At 44.4% G+C, this 16,425-nt stretch overlaps 1 protein-coding gene and 1 long non-coding RNA gene across 2 annotated transcripts; both read left to right on the top strand.

Moving 5' to 3' along the window:
* Nucleotides 1-448: 448 nt before the first annotated feature.
* LOC121002273 lies at nucleotides 449-2,368 on the top strand. Its single transcript, XR_005779269.1, has 2 exons — nucleotides 449-606; nucleotides 2,311-2,368. It is a non-coding gene; the product is annotated as an uncharacterized LOC121002273 (long non-coding RNA).
* Nucleotides 2,369-2,443: 75 nt separating this feature from the next.
* Nucleotides 2,444-9,463, top strand: LOC121002563 (protein QNR-71-like). The gene is made up of 10 exons (XM_040434005.1): nucleotides 2,444-2,483; nucleotides 2,536-2,679; nucleotides 2,753-2,917; nucleotides 4,537-4,695; nucleotides 5,754-6,101; nucleotides 6,949-7,110; nucleotides 7,188-7,290; nucleotides 7,366-7,568; nucleotides 8,602-8,692; nucleotides 9,313-9,463. Exons 1-10 carry the CDS (start codon nucleotides 2,444-2,446, stop codon nucleotides 9,461-9,463), a joined length of 1,566 nt encoding a protein of 521 aa, XP_040289939.1.
* Nucleotides 9,464-16,425: the final 6,962 nt, after the last annotated feature.

Raw genomic sequence — 16,425 nt, 5'->3', positions numbered from 1 at the left:
TGATATTCAAGGGAGTGACTCATAAGCCCATGAGCAGGGACGCTGGCTCCTTTAGGCCTCATGCACACGACCGTTGTGTGTTTTGCGATCCGCAAAACACGGATGGCATCTGTGTGCGTTCCGTAATTTGCGGAACGGCACGGACAACCATTAATATAACTGCCTATTCTTGTCCGCAAAACGCAGACAAGAATAGGACAGGTTCTATATTTTTTTGTGTACTACGGAATGGAGCAACAGATGCGGACAACACACGGAGTGCTGTCCGCATCTTTTGCGGCCCCATTGAAGTGAATGGGTCTGCATCCAAGCCGCAAAAACTGCGGCTCGGATGCAAACAAAAACAACGGCTGTGTGCATGAGGCCTTACTTGAAGTCAGCCATCTTTCCCTAATTCCATCACATGATGGGCCTGCAGGCTTTTCATAAACAGGAGGAGGGATCATGGGGACTGACTGCTATTTAGTGCAGCTGTGACTTGTTGAGCCCAGTTTAAATGCTGGTGCACAGGTCCCTGCCCAGCTCATTCCCCTTCCAGGATGTTGCCTGTAGTAGTGGAAGGTCTGGTGGTGCTCTGCCTGGTCTCCAGCATTCAGGCAGGAAAACGTGAGTGAGGGTCTAACATGGTCATTTTCATGTGTCAGTGTATACAGTGGGGGGTTAGCAGTAGAGCTACACGATCCAGACTGTACAGATGTAGCAGAGCTAAAAGGAGCTGATGATGCCACTGAAAACTTTTGGAAAAAGTCTAAATAGTTTACTATGTTTACTTAATGGGGTAACTATCCCTTTTAGCTCTGCTATATCTGTATATTGACCTACACATTCAGACTATAACTGATATATATGTTGTGTAACACCTGTGCTTGCTAAATGCTAATATACTGTGAAGTGTTAAGTCCTCTGTTTTAAACTATGTCTAAGTATTCAACTTCTACAGAATGTTAGTGTGTACCGTGTGTATCTGCTGCAGGATTTCTGTTACATCAAAATCTCTGCTGAAAAGGCTTTAATTTTGTTGCATAACTTTTCAGTGCAAATGCTGTGGGTTTGTTACAATGCAGAAGGTGAAACTGGTAAATGGTGTAAACTTATAACTTGCAGCACAGGTTATATACAGGTTCTGCTGCGGAAATGTTATGCAGCATTTGGATTGTTTTTTTTTTTTTGGTTAACAGAACCAATGCTTCTCTTTACTAGTGCTGTGAGTCTGAATATTCTCCCCTTGCTGATTTAATAGCAGGTGGAGTCCAGCAATCTTACTACATGGCCATGCACATTGATTGGTTGAACAATTCCTTAGCTGCAGCTATACATGTGTGGCTCCATCTGGTATCTGCACAGACGGATCCGCACCTATAATGCAAACGCTTGTATCCGTTAGACTTTTTTTTTTTTTTTTTAAAGAATGCAAGATCAAAACTGATCTGTCCTGACTTACATTGGAAGTCAATGGGGGATGGATCCGTTTTCAATTACACCATATTGTCAGTGAAAACGGATCCGTCCCCATTGACTTACATTGTAAGTCAGGATGGATCCGTTTGGCTCTGCATCGACAGTCGGACATAAACTCTGCAAGCAGCATTTTGGTGTCCGCATCCAGAGCGGAACGGAGCGAAAGTGATCCATACTGAACGGATTATCCTTATCCATTCAGAATGCATTGGGGCACAACTGATCCGTTTTTAACTGTTTGTGAGCCCTGAAACGGAATTCAAAACGCCAGTGTGAAAGTAGCCTTAGTCCATATTGGATGTTCAAAATAGTCATAAATGTTCTATGAAACCAGACAATGGCTGAAAAATCTTTCTGGGATCATTATTGGACTTCAAATCTTTGGCCAGACATTGCAGATAAGGAAGTTGCACAAAATGGCAGTCTGTTTCACTACTTGTGGTCAGACCTATGATGGGGAAACTGAACACTATTATTCGATGGGGTTCATCTGATGGATCTGATACTTCATTTTCATTCTGTTTCAAAGATGGAGCTGACCATAGATGAGCAGAGCTGTGGTAGCATTGTGAAGGGGCCCTGAAACGTACATGGTTAGTGTTGGACTACGTGTAGTATTAGGACAAGTAGCTTTACTGTCCAGTATTTGAGCTATAGGGGTAGTATACAGGACATGGCAGCTGCAGCTCCCTCCATAGAACTGCTAACTACATAACATGCTGAACTCTCAATGTCTTACTGGCAAAGAACATGGGGAACATCTAAGTCCATGCATGGATCCAGCTATCTACTTTGTAGAACACATTGGTTTTGCAATCAATATCTATTAAATCCAATGTTGTAACTTAACAGGGTTTCAGGATGTAATGGAGTTTGGAAGGAAATCTGGCTCTAGAGGTCCCGGCAACCACATAAATGGCTGGTCTCCTGATACCAACTCGTGGAATGAGAAACTGTACCCTGCCTGGAAGTCTGGGGATACAAGATGGGAAAACTGCTGGAAAGGTATTACTTCAGATATAACTGTAATAAAATGCATGTAACTTAAAATCCTGCTGACATCATATGTTTGTCTAGGTGGGAAGGTTGTGGCATTGTTGACCAGTGACAGTCCTGCGCTGATAGGGTCAAACATCACTTTTGCTGTCAACCTGCAGTTCCCCAGATGTCAGAAGGAAAATGAAGATGGAGACATTGTCTATGAAAGAGGGTGTGGAAATGGTAAATACAGTGAGACTACAGAATGTTGTAGATCTAGATGTGTAGATGACATCTTACAAGGTTGTCTATTTAGTTTCCTCCAGCTTCCCAGACCAATATGTGTATAACTGGACCAAGTGGATAGATTTCTGTAACGAAGGAAACTGCAGCTTTGCTAACGGCTTTCCAGATGGCAGACCATTTCCACATCCCCCTCGCTGGAGGCGACACAACTTCATTTACATTTTCTCCACTCAAGGTATGTTTCTTGTGTAGTGCCTGTAATCTACTTGGTGCTTTACACCTACAGGTATCTGACCATCTTCTGTCCAATGAGGACTATTACAGTAAAGATCAAGGCATGAACAGATAACCTATCCATGGCTGTAACTTAAACTGTACTGGAGTGTCTTACTTGTTGGGGATCAAGCAGAGATCTTTATCTTGCTCTATGGCAGAAAGTAAATACTCAATGCATTCCCTATGGGCAGTAATTTTGTGCAGTAAAGTGTAGGTGTAGCCTAAGTGTTTAATAAGACCTTCTGCCTGGTAAGGGTGCTGTCACATATTCAGTTTTTTTTTATACAGTTCTTGAAGCAAAAATCAGGATTAGTGATGAGCAAACTTGTGTTTTTTCAAGTTCTGCGTACAGGTTTGGGTTATCTAAGAATCCCGTTATGGATTCCACTACCACGGACCATACTGGAATTCGATGACTGCATACACTACGGAAGCCTGTAAGCGGGGTCATAGCAGGGATGAGCAACGTTTTGGTACTCCAGTTGCTGTGAAACTACAACTCCCAGCATGCAAACATGACTGGCTTGTTAGAACTCCACAGAAGTGACACTCATTCTGGGGTTGTAGTTTCTAAACGGATGGAGTGCCCGAGGTTGATCCCTGGTCTATAGGTTCATTCACTACAAGCTTGCACTAATATATAAATTAATGCCTTTATTCACACTAAAGTGTTTTGATCAGAGCCAAAACCAGGATTGGAGCTTCTATGGACTTCAGGCATAAAAAGATCATCCCCTGTTCTGTTTAGAGCCACACCTGGTTTTGGCTCGCATCACATTTCTGCCTCTGTTTTGGTCAAAATGGTGACTTCCAGTTTACTGTATTCTGGGGGCTTCAATGGGGTTGTCCAACCATGACAAATCGCTTATCTACAGTATAGGTGAGTATAGCGGGGTCTGACCACTGGGAATCCCCCTGATCACAAGAATGGGATGAATCCCAGGGTCGTCTAAGGTGCATGGGTGACTGTCTGAATGGAGAGCTGATCACTATGGATGAGTGAGTTGACTTCTGATGCGTCATCTGAAGTCTATTCCCATAAAACTTTGTAATACTGTGCGGAGCGGGAGCTCCATACAGTATTAGAATGTATTTTCTCCAATAAGCCCAAGTTATTACTTCACAAATTCTTGCAAGACTTTGATAACTTGGTGAATTACTGTAAAAACCTTGACGCTTAACTCTGGTTCAGTTCCAAGGTATCACTTAGAACCAAACCAGAGTTCGATATCTACTTTTACAGTAATCAATTCAGTCATTGCAAATAGTCTTGCAAGACTTCATGAAGTAATAACTTTGGCTCATTGGAGCAAATATAAAGATTTGTGCAGGTTGACTCCAGATGAAAAATCCAAAATCCATCCCTACAGTCCATGAGTGGTGCTTTAAGTCAACAGGTTCTCCAGCAGACTCTGACCAGAATGAGGTCCAATGTCCTGTGGACAGGTGAAGTTATGGTGGGGATACCTTTTAAGTTGGATAACCATTAAGGACTGAAAACAAAGCTTTGATTATGCTTTTATGAAATGTGCAAGCCATTGCACATGCAGATTGAAGAATGGTGTTCTCTCTTGACAGGCCAATATTACGGGATGATTGGGAGATCGTTTACTACTCTGTCCATTAATACTTCAAACATCACTACTGGAACGCAAATGATGGAGGTCAAGGTTTTTAGAAGAGGTTCTCATAACCACTACCCAGTTGCTACAGCAAGCAGCATTTATGTTGTAACTGGTAAGCTATGAAATCTATGTAAAGGCACCAAAGATTCAGCATTTAAACAGTGGCATGTGTTGGTGGCTGCTAGAGATGACTGAATTTGATTTTTGAAATTCGTTCACACTTCGTTTACTGGTAAAAGGTGAATTGTGTTATAGATTCCGTTAACACGGACCATAATGCAATTCTATGCCTTTAGAGGTATTCTGTTAATTATTCCGTCATAATAAGTCTATGGGGGCTGCAAAACAGATCTGTCCCGTTTATGCAGGAGGGGACTCCCCTGCATAACTGAAACTGGGATGGATCCGTTTTGCAGCCCGTAGAATTCTAATATGATGGAATCCCTGCACATTCTGAGTTTAGCTGTTAATTACTGATAGGACTGCCTCCTTGACTCCAATGTCCAGGATGAGAAATAATTTAATTATTCACCATAACTTGGTTATTATCCAACATTCATATGCTGATAAGCTCACACAACTATCATTGACTTCCCTTTTATGCTCTTCCTATGCTTGACTCATCTGCTTAGGTCAATTGGTGACCGGCAGCTAATTCTATACGAGTAAGCATACAGGGAAGACTGTTACTGATGGGACCACCCAAATGACACCTGAACAGAGGTTTAAATGTACAAATTATAGGCATCACTTATTAACATGCGCCTTTTTTGGCATAAAGGTGATTTGTGCAGCAAACTGACTTTTCCCTGCTCATGCCAGGTCTAAAAGAGGAGGGGTGGGAGAGGGAGGACTGGCAGGCCCATCTCATTAATTTTCTATGCCTGTTTTAGGGATAGAAAATGGTCTAAATCTAAGCCATCAAGGGAGCTGGCATAGATTTAGACGGTGGATACACATACTATGTAGAGGCCAGCACCTCTACATGTATTAGGCATATCCACTGCCAGCGCAAGGGGTATTAAGACCAGTGTCTAAAATGCCAGTCTTAAACACCCTGCATGTTTTGCTAAATAGTGTCCCACAATCTGCTTGGCTCTAACGTGCTGCCTGCAGACTTTCATGGTGACACGTTCCCTCTAAACTTGACTACTTTTTATTTTTTAATAGATCAAGTTCTATTTTATGTGAACCTTACACAGAAGAATGACAAGAATTCCTCAGACAGCATCTTTATTAAAGATTCACCAATCAAATTTGACATCCACATCCATGATCCAAGCAATTATCTCAAGAATTCTGAATTGACATTTGATTGGGACTATGGTGATGGGAATGGGTCATCTGTTTCCAATAACCCTGTCTCTAGTCATATTTATACCATGCTTGGAAGCTTTAGGGCTAACTTGACCATCAAAGCTGCCATTCCTGGTCCATGTAAACCTGTTACACCCACTCCAATCCCTACACAACCTCTACCAACCACCACCAGTTCTTTCACCACTTCCAATTCTACAGGTGAGTTGCATAAAAACAAATGTATCTAAGCTTGATATTTTATGATTAAAGGTGTTTCCTGGCCCCTGATATTAATAATGTACCTCAGGATAGGTCATTAATATTAAATCTGAGGGTCTGACACCCTACCCCAAGCACTGAATGGTACAGGAATAGTAGTTGTGCCAGGTTACTGCAGCCCTGCTCCTACTTACTTCAGTGGTAGCTGAGTTGCAGTAATCCAGCATAGCCACTACAGAGCTGTGCTTGTTCTATTCAAAGTATTGGCTCTAGGGCCAGAGGCTGCCAGGAACAGCTGATTGGCAGAGTGGGGTGTTGGAAACTCAACGACTGGATGTTGATGACCTAACCTGAGGATATGTCATCACTGTAAGGAGCCTGTAAAACCAATTTAAGCGTTGACCCATCCTCGGGTCATTAATGGCCAATCAGCTGTTCCCTGCAGCCTCTGGCGCTAGCACTCTGAAAGGAACGTGAAGCATGGCTGAGTGTAGTGGCTGCGTGGTATTACTGCAGCTCAGCTACCACTGAAGTAACTTGGCACAACCACTAAGCTTACTGTTCCATTTACAGTGCTGGTTCTAGCATGGGGGTGCAGGGTGTTGGACCCTCCCTGATCTATCCAGAAGTAGATCAATAATATCAGGAGCCTGGAAACCCCTTAAGGTTTGCTTAGGAGATGCACAAATGGTATCTGGCAGTGGGATTGATCTTGTGTCCATAATGTGTGTGGGAGGGGGGGGGGGGGGGTTGACGGTGCTGTGGTAATCCTCTGTACAAAAAAAGTACAGTAAGCCATATGTGCAGGAGATCTTTATTTTTATTTTTTCTCCTCCTCCCCTGGCAGATAACTCAACAGAACTACCACAGTTTGACACTGAAACTTTACCACTGACAACTGAAATGCCAAACGTTACCACTGTTTATACAGCCATTCCATACACCACTTCTACTCCTGGTTGCTTCATATATAGATATGGTTATTACAGCACTAAGATTACAGTTGTAGGTAAGTTGTTGGTCACTTATACAGCTAGGCTTACAATGTACTGTGCCTAGAATCTGACTTGCTCTTTCCAACTTCAGATGGTATCCTTGAGGTCAACATTGTTGAAATGACAAGCGTCCAAGTATCCACATATCAGACTGAAGGATCTCTTGTTGACTTTGTGGTGACTTGCGAAGGAAGGTATGTCTTGGCAAACAGAAGACAAACTCCCTGTAAAACTGATGTTCCCTGTGTTTGATAACCTTGTTCCTTCAGTCTGCCTACAGATGCCTGCACGGTAGTCTCGGATGCTAGTTGCATGATTCCCCAGGACATGGTTTGTGATGAAGTTCCATCTTCTGATCAATGCTTGCTGATCCTAAGAAGAGCATTTGAGCCAGGATCTTACTGTGTAAATATCACACTAAGTGATGGTGCAAGTTTGGCTCTTGCTAGTACACTGGTGTTTATAGATGGTGGTAAGTGACACCCTATTGGTTTTCAGTGTCCATAGGATTGACAGCCTGAAGTAGCTCACACTGTAAAAGCTTCCAATATATGTTAACCCCTATCGGGCACATTTCAGGGTTCTACAAATTTAATACAGCAAATTGCTGTCTCAACTGTTATGACCTCTTCTACACATGCAGATAATCATCCCTGATATCAGGGATGAGCATTTGTAGAAACTCTTGATCCCAATAATTGCCCTGTGCAAAAGCTATTGGCGTTCAGGTCTTTCAGCTAGCTCCTAGGATCAGTTTCTGTGCAGCAGATCAGCCTGTGTAAACTGGATCTGCTGCCAAAAAAATGAATGTATGCTACAGCCATTGTTTGTGCCCAATCACTTGTCCCCCATACAGCAGAGGTGGTTGCTGTATGTAAATGCTTCTCTTACCTCCACTGATTATTGGGTAATGATCAGGAACATCTGGCTCATTCAATTACCTGAAACATGGGTTTATGTGAAAGGGTTCTCTGGGAATGATTTTAAAATGGCTGCCTGCAACCTGTCCTAGAATGTGAGGAAGACTGGTTGCCTGGGGGGTGAGGGTTGGGGGCCTTACTACACCCTGCACTTTTGTACAATAGATGGTAATGATGTGATCCTGCCTATATGCTATCATGTCTGACAGAAGAACTTAGTATATGTAAGTGCCAGAGCGTAGTGTAGTGAGACCCCCCCCCCCCTCCCCCGTAAGTGGAGGCAACCAGTGCTCCTCACATTCTAGGACATGATGCTGCCAGCCATTTTGAATCTGTCCTGGAGAACCCTTTCAAGTGAGTTTCCCCTCTTCATATTCTAGACAAACATTCACAACAAGGAGTGACAGTGCAGCTTGTTAGTCCAATCTTCTTCCTCTGACTACCCTCTCCCAACCATAAATTTTATCCTTAACTTTCAAAAGCTTGACTTGAAGATGGTCACTTGCATCCAACTATTACATTTGTGCAACAGGACTCAAATAAGGTATCAAGACATAATGTAGACTTCCTTTTTTTCCCCTGTAGGTTCTAAAACGAGGCAGACTGTTTCCGCAGTACTTGTTCCTCTCGCTTTGGTTGCACTTGTTGCTATGGCGATTGGTATTACCCTTTACAGGTAAGTTAGTACTCCTACATTCATTTAAAACATGGTTTTGGCTTTTCCATTTGACATCTTAGTATCTCTTTACAGCTCAAACTCTTTCTTCCAACCAGCATTGTGGCTGGTGGCAATATTTTTACTTCTCTGGCCAGGAATCCTGGGGCGATAGCCAGAATTTTATTGAGGTGTTCTAGAGATTAGCATGCACAGTGTAAACTTGGATTAAAACATCTAAACAAATCGCACTAGTGGACAATTCTGGGTAGTCTGGTCCACCTTTAGTCTAAGTTTATACCACTTAAAGTTGACTAACTTTCCACTGTTTTGTTTGACCAGGGGGCATAGCCTTCCAATGTGGTGCAAAGCATGTTTGCCAGTCTGATTTGGTGGATACTGCACCAAAATATTTCTAAACCTAATGAGCCAAATGTAATCTTTTTTTTATAGAACAAGGTCTAGGTGCACTCACATTAGTAAATACAGGACAGTTTTTTTCATGTGGGGAGCCCATACATTATAACTGGCTATAATCTAGCAAAACTTCTGGGCACTGCTGCATGTAATATTTTTGATCCTATCAATTTAAGGAAGAACTTGGTATTCCACACTTAAGCAAACTGCCTTTTATCATCTAGGAAATGCAAGGAATACAAACTAATTGCAAATGCTTCAGATGGAAGAAATGATCAAGGCATCATTGTGTACTTCAGTCAGATCAAAGATGTTCTCTTCAAAAAAAGCAACGAGCGTGATCCTCTTCTGAAAAGCAAGGCTGCAATAATATAATTCTTAAAACTGTCTGCCATGTCTTGGTATGCTGCTGCTTGGTCCTTCATCTAAGTCCTAAACCTGTAGTAGAAATACTTGTTAATAAAGTGTTTCCTTTAACTGGTGTCGTGTCTAAAATGGGTAATGGTTACTACCTGGTCATTCTTGCAGTCAGAGGCCGTGTGGAACACAATGTTTATATACATTAATCCCTCCTCCAATTCTTTTTGATCATGGGTCTTGTGCTGCATGTGACCAGCCCCTAACCCCTTAAGGTTAGCATTTTTTGCAGATCTGACAGATCCACAAAAACGCTAGTGTGAAAGTAGCCTTCGTGACCAGCCTATTTTGGGCCTTGCTGACCAATATTTTATTTTTTTGGCGGTTCAAGTTGTAGTTCTTAATGGTGTTTTAGATTACACATCTTTCCCCCTCACCTATGACAGCACCCATGGAGAGACCGCCTCCTACTCCTCAGGACAGGGAACAGGAACCGCTCTAAAAGATGGACCACCCTCTCCACCTCAAGTCCTTTTTTTCCATAGCATCACCATGACTGCATACAAGGAGATTGACCTCTGTAGGGGCAGGAACAGAGGTTTAAATCCCCCTGAACACAGTGTTTCCTGTTCCTACAGAGCACATGGCAGAGAAAGGTCTCCCTGTATGCAGGAAGATGAAGTTTCCTTTTTACCTGGATTCTTGGACTGTGTTACACCATTTGGGATCATGGTGTCCTTCTGCGGTCCAGTACGAACGCTGGACAGGGGGTGGATCAGGAGGGCTCGCTCCAGTAGATCTAGAGCCTGCTCCTGGGGCGACATCTCCTGCCTTGCCTCTGGTAGGTTAAACTGGGTTTTGCGCGCCTGGCACGTCATGTGCATAATGATGACGTCACTTCCAGCGGACAGTGACGCAGGGCAGCATGCGGAATTCTGGCTGACATAAAGGGGGCTGTTCTCCTAAGGAGCCGGATGCTCCATTGCAGCAATCGGGAAGTTCACTTATTGACTTTTCATAATGTGTAAAGTGGAATACCAGCTCACTATATCTGCGGTTTAGATGTATCCGCGTGCTTGGTGTTCTGGTTTTTCAACCTCCTTGATCAGGTACAGAAAAATAATGGGTAAATTCAGACTCCAGAACTCACTTTTTTTGAAGTATCAAGTTCTCCATCTTTATTCAATAATTGTGCACAGACAATACAGGACTCAAATTCTCTCTGGTGTAGGCTGTTGACACGTTTCGAAAGAATCTTATTCGTAACAGTGGAGTGCGTTTGGTGCTCTCAGGTTTAAATAGGAACTCAAGTGTGTTTGATTAGTGCTGTGGTTACTCCCACTCGTGACCATGCACAGGGTGGAGAGAGAAAATAGCATGGGGCAGTTAAAGTTCCTCCCCTTTGCACAACACATGTCTCAAATAGCTATCAGCTGGAGCATCAAAATCATTCCAATCGAATATCTGACATACAGAGAGTTACATACAGTTTCTCTAAAAACAAACTAGAGAGAATTTGAGTCCTGTATTGTCTGTGCACAATTATTGAATAAAGATGGAGAACTTGATACTTCAAAAAAAGTGAGTACTGGAGTCTGAATTTACCCATTATTTTCATAATGTGTGTTGGTCAGGGAGTCTGCTTGGTTTCCCCCCCCCCCCTCCCCTCTCCTTAAACTATGTTATTATAAAATGGGGTAGATCCCTATTTATACAAAGTGTGAGAGAAGGATTTATTATTTTATGCATATATAATGAGAACATTCTGTAGTACGCATTTCTGTCCACTAGATGGCTGCAAACCATATGTATGAGAAGGTCAATAAGGGAGGGGGAAGAGGGGATTACATTACAGTTTTCAAATACACCTATAGACTCAGTTGAAGTTGCAGAAACCACTCCTATCAGGTTAAGGAGCGAATAGTCTCTTCTTAAGGAACACCCCTTTTGTGATGTCATGTCTGCTATTTAAGTGAATGTACTGTGAATAAAGGGTCTCTTCTACCATGGCTCAGGGAAGATGAGAAGATGCTTTCATGAAACCACCTAGTGTGTCTGGTCTCATTATAAAGCAGTATGGTGTACACATACTTATACTTCTAATTGATTTGGCACCACACAAAGAGGGAGAAGCGCATGAATTGCGCTAACAAAAGTGCCTCCTGATTCATTTTTACTTTTAGGTCTCAAAGGAGGCACAAAAGAAGGTAAGAAGTCGCTCAAATGCATTTCTTGTAACATACGGCTTCAGGATAATTTCAGGTTTGCATTACTAGTATCGTTCGTGAGGAAACTCCCTCACTAAGGAAAGAATTTCGAATGATACAGGAAGAAGTAAAATCTTCCTTGTCTCAATTGTCTACTACTCCTGGGAATCCTCCTCCAGAGAGGATTAAGTTTCTCCTTCAGATTCTGAGGACCTTGTCGATGATGCTTCATCTTTTAAAACTGTGGAAGATGAGGAGGGGGGCTTCTGAAGCAGAATCCTCTGAGTAATAGAAGATTTTATTTTTCTATGGATGATATGGCAGATCTGTTTAAAGCAATCATATCTATTATGGGGGTAGAGGAAGTGCAGAAATCTTACTCCATTCAAGATGAAATGTTTTGGGGTCTACGAGTCAAAAAAACTTGTGTATTTCCTATCAACGAGTATATGAAGAATATGGGTTTTAGAGGAATGGTCAGACCCTGAAAGACGCTTGGGGCTATCTAACGCCTTCAAAAATCGTCTACTATTTGATCCAGTGGAATCTAATCTTCAATGAGATTCCTAAAATAGACACACAGGTGGCAAAAGTGAATAAAAAAAACATCATTACATGGGATGCCTCCCAGTTAAGAGATTCTATGGACAGGAAGGCCGACATTCTGTTGCGAAAGTCATGGGAAGCAGCAATGTTCAACCTTAAGTCCAACATCGCAGCAACCTCTGTGGTCAGGTCTATGTTCTTTTGGCTAAACAAGCTGGAGGATCATATCAGGGATAAAACATTGCGAGAGGAAATTTTAAATTCTATACCCCTACTAAAATCAGCCACAGCTTTTCTAGCAGATGCTTTGGACGAATCAGTGAGGTTCTCTGCCAGAGACGCAGGTCTCTCCAATGCGGCCCGTAGAGCACTCTGGATGAAGTGTTGGTCAGGTGACAAAACATCAAAAATTAAGCTCTGCTCCATTCCATTTTTGGGAGAATTTGTCTTTGGTCCAGTGCTGTTATTAACTGCCTGAATAAAGTACGTTTAAAAGCATTTTATTAAATATCGAATAAAAATTGGTTCTCCACCACATTCAAAAATCAGGCTGGTGGTGCGAGTTAGAGTCTGGAATCTCGTATAAATATGTACCAGCTCTGCAAATCTCACATCCCCACAAATATCTCAGTGAAGAGTATAGGGGCTGAAAAAAAGCCCACACACAAAGTGGCGTGATGGGAGTCCAGGCCACAGGGGCGTAACTAGAGGTGACTGGGCCCCACAGCAAATTTTTGTATAGGCCCCCCCCCCCCCATCCTGTGTAAACCCCGCTCCTTTGGCTAGTCACGATCTAGACCAGACCAGGCTGCCACGCCATCCTTTTCCTATTATATATATTCTATACATACACACACACTCTATCTGTCATGTAGTGTCATTCTATCATACTGTTGTGGGGGCCGTGTCAAAGTCTTAGGCCCCTTTGACAATGGTCTATATTCTGCGTTTTTCACGTAGCGCAGGCCCCACAGAAGTGAATGGGGCTGCTTGAAAATCGCATTGCATCCGCAAGCATTGCGGATGCAATGCGATTTTCACGGATGGTTGCTAGGAGATGATAGGGACCCGAACTTTATTATTTTCCCTTATAACATGGTTATAAGGGAAAATAATAGCATTCTTAATACAGAATGCTAAGTAACATGTGGCTTGAGGGGTTAAAAAATAATAAAAATAAAAAATATAATTATTCACCTGATCCACTTGATCGCGCAGCCCGGCTTGTCTTCTTTCAGGACCTGGCAGGAAAAGTACCTTTGATGACGTCACCGCGCTCACAACGTGGTGAGCGTGGTGACGTCGGAGAAGGTCCTGCTGAATGAAGATAGAAATCTTCTATCTTCATTCAGCAGGACCTGCGCCGACGTCACCACGATCACCACCAGGTTGCTAGGAGATATTGTTTGTAAACTTTTAGTTTTTTATCACGTGCATGAAAAACGCATCAAAACGCATTGCACCTACGCAGAAAAAACTGAACGCAATCGTAGACAAAACTGACTGAACTTGCTTGAAAAATGGTGCGAGTTTCACTGAATGCACCCTGAACGCATCTGGAGCCAACCCGTATCGTTCATGTGAAAGGGGCCAGCCATTTCCGTATTGCGGACCGCATATGCGGATCAGCAATAAATGGGCACCCTTCTGTGTGCATTCCGCATCACGAATGCGGACCCATTCACTTCAATGGATCCGCAAATCCGGAGATGCGGAAGGGTGCGAAACGGAATCACGGAACGGAACACTACGTAAGCACTACGCAGTGCTTCCGTGGGGTTCCATTCCGCACTTCCGTTCCACCAAAAGATAGAACATGTCCTTTTTGCAGAATTGTGCTTTCCTGGGTAATATACCCGGAGAGGTGAACATAACATCACACGACACTGTATGTACAGCACAGTATGACCCCTGCTGTAGGAGAGGCGCCCATTCTATGTATTGCTGCAGGGCTGACACCGACTGTAGTCTGTCCCCATGGTCTGAGCCCCTGGTAACCAGTGGAGTAGCTAAAAATGACTGGGCCCCACAGCAAATTTTTAAACGGGCAGGCAGGCGTCATACAGTGGCATTTGATTCTTTAACATACATGTGTTTTTACTGGACTATGACGTACACGATACAAAAATGCAGTACTCCACGTTCTTGTATCCTGCACAATCCGGTAAAAAAAATTGATACTTTTTTTTTTTGCAATGAAACTCTATGGTGAACGGATGTCACTGTCATGGCATCAGTATAAGGCATCCGAATACGTTTTTTTGTATACGTTAAACGGATGGGAAAACAGTGATGTGAACCCAGCCTTAAATGTGGGACAAAAATGTGATGTGAACTAGCGGTGCATTGTATAGTTGTACCATACTCGCCTGCTCCCCGCCGCTCCGTGATCTTCCAGTCTCCATTCTGGCCTCATACTGGTGTCCCCAAGCTGCACATGTGCGCCCAGAGGAGTGTGGCATCAGATGGATAGGGGGCCTAGAGCGCAGGGCATCAGATAAGTAGGTGGCCCACAGGACAGGACTGGGGGGGCTTCTGAAAGGACAGCAGATGAATGCAGCTGGGGGGGGGGGCAAAGGACAGCAGATGAATGCAGCTGGGGGGGGGGCAAAGGACAGCAGATGAATGCAGCTGGGGGGGCAAAGGACAGCAGATGAATGCAGCTGGGGGGGGGGGGGCAAAGGACAGCAGATGAATGCAGCTGGGGGGGGGGGGGGCAAAGGACAGCAGATGAATGCAGCTGGGGGGGCAAAGGACAGCAGATGAATGCAGCTGGGGGGAAGGGGGGCAAAGGACAGCAGATGAATGCAGCTGGGGGGAAGGGGGCAAAGGACAGCAGATGAATGCAGCTTGGGGGGGGGGAGGGGCTACAAGAGATGCAGGACAGCTAGGGTTGGCAGGGATAAGCCTGGAATGTATGGGCTCCTGACAGTGACAGACACAGGCTCTTCTTTCTGCAGCACTTCCTGTCTCCCCTCTCCCTCCTGTTACTGCCGACTACAGAGCAGTCTCTGTAGCAGAAGCTGGGCTGTACTAATAGTTAGGAGAGGGAGGGGAGACAGGATCTCCCTGTAGCATACTGTACTGAGCCCTGGCTGCACTATTAAGCAGCCAGGCTCCTCTATTAATGGTCCGTGCTGATGGGCGGGGCTTAGCTCCCTGCTCTGCTCCGACATTCTAAGGCCTCTTTCACACTTGCGTTGTTGGGATCCGGCATGCACTTCCGTTGCCGGAGGTGCCTGCCGGATCCGTAACAACGCAAGTGTACTGAAAGCATTTGAAGACGGAACCGTCTTCCAAATGCTTTCAGTGTTACTATGGCACCCAGGACGCTATTAAAGTCCTGGTTGCCATAGTAGGAGCGGGGAGCGGTATACTTAAAGTCCGTGCGGCTCCCCGGGCGCTCCAGAATGACGTCAGAGCGCCCCATGCGCATGGATGACGTGATCCATGTGATCACGTGATCCATGCGCTTGGGGCGCCCTGACGTCACTCTGGAGCGCCCGGGGAGCCGCACGGACGGTAAGTATGCTGCTCCCCCGCTACACTTACCATGGCTGTCAGGACTTTAGCGTCCCGGCAGCCATGGTAACCACTCTGAAAAAGCTAAATGTCGGGTCCGGCAATGCGCCGAAACGACGTTTAGCTTAAGGCCGGGTCCGGATCAATGCCTTTCAATGGGCATTGATCCCGGATCCGGCCTTGCGGCAAGTCTTCAGGATTTTTGGCCGGAGCAAAAAGCGCAGCATGCTGCGGTATTTTCTCCGGCCAAAAAACGTTCCGTACCGGAACTGAAGACATCCTGATGCATCCTGAACGGATTTCTCTCCATTCAGAATGCATTAGGATAATCCTGATCAGTATTCTTCCGGCATAGAGCCCCGACGACGGAACTCTATGCCGGAAGACAATAACGCAGGTGTGAAAGAGCCCTAAAGCCGCAGTGAAGTGAGTGCAGAGGGGGGTGTGGCCTGTCTGTCTGTCTCACTGTTTACTACTGCTCTAGGCCCCTTGTCAGCCCGGGCCCCGAAGCAGCTGCTTCCCCTGCTTCCCTGGTAGTTTTGCCACTGCCAGGCCACTATACTGGGTCTGTACTACTACACTATGTGACTCCAATGTAGTATGGAGTCACATACTGGTGGTATGATTTAAATGGACCCCCACCCCCACTCAGCGGCTCAATGCTGGTTTATTAAACTACTACTGAACATAACAAGGCGCTCTGTA

Source organism: Bufo bufo, chromosome 5 (assembly GCF_905171765.1).
Source record: "Bufo bufo chromosome 5, aBufBuf1.1, whole genome shotgun sequence".
Taxonomy (NCBI): Eukaryota; Metazoa; Chordata; class Amphibia; order Anura; family Bufonidae; genus Bufo; species Bufo bufo.
This window is presented reverse-complemented; position numbering and strand designations above follow the sequence as displayed.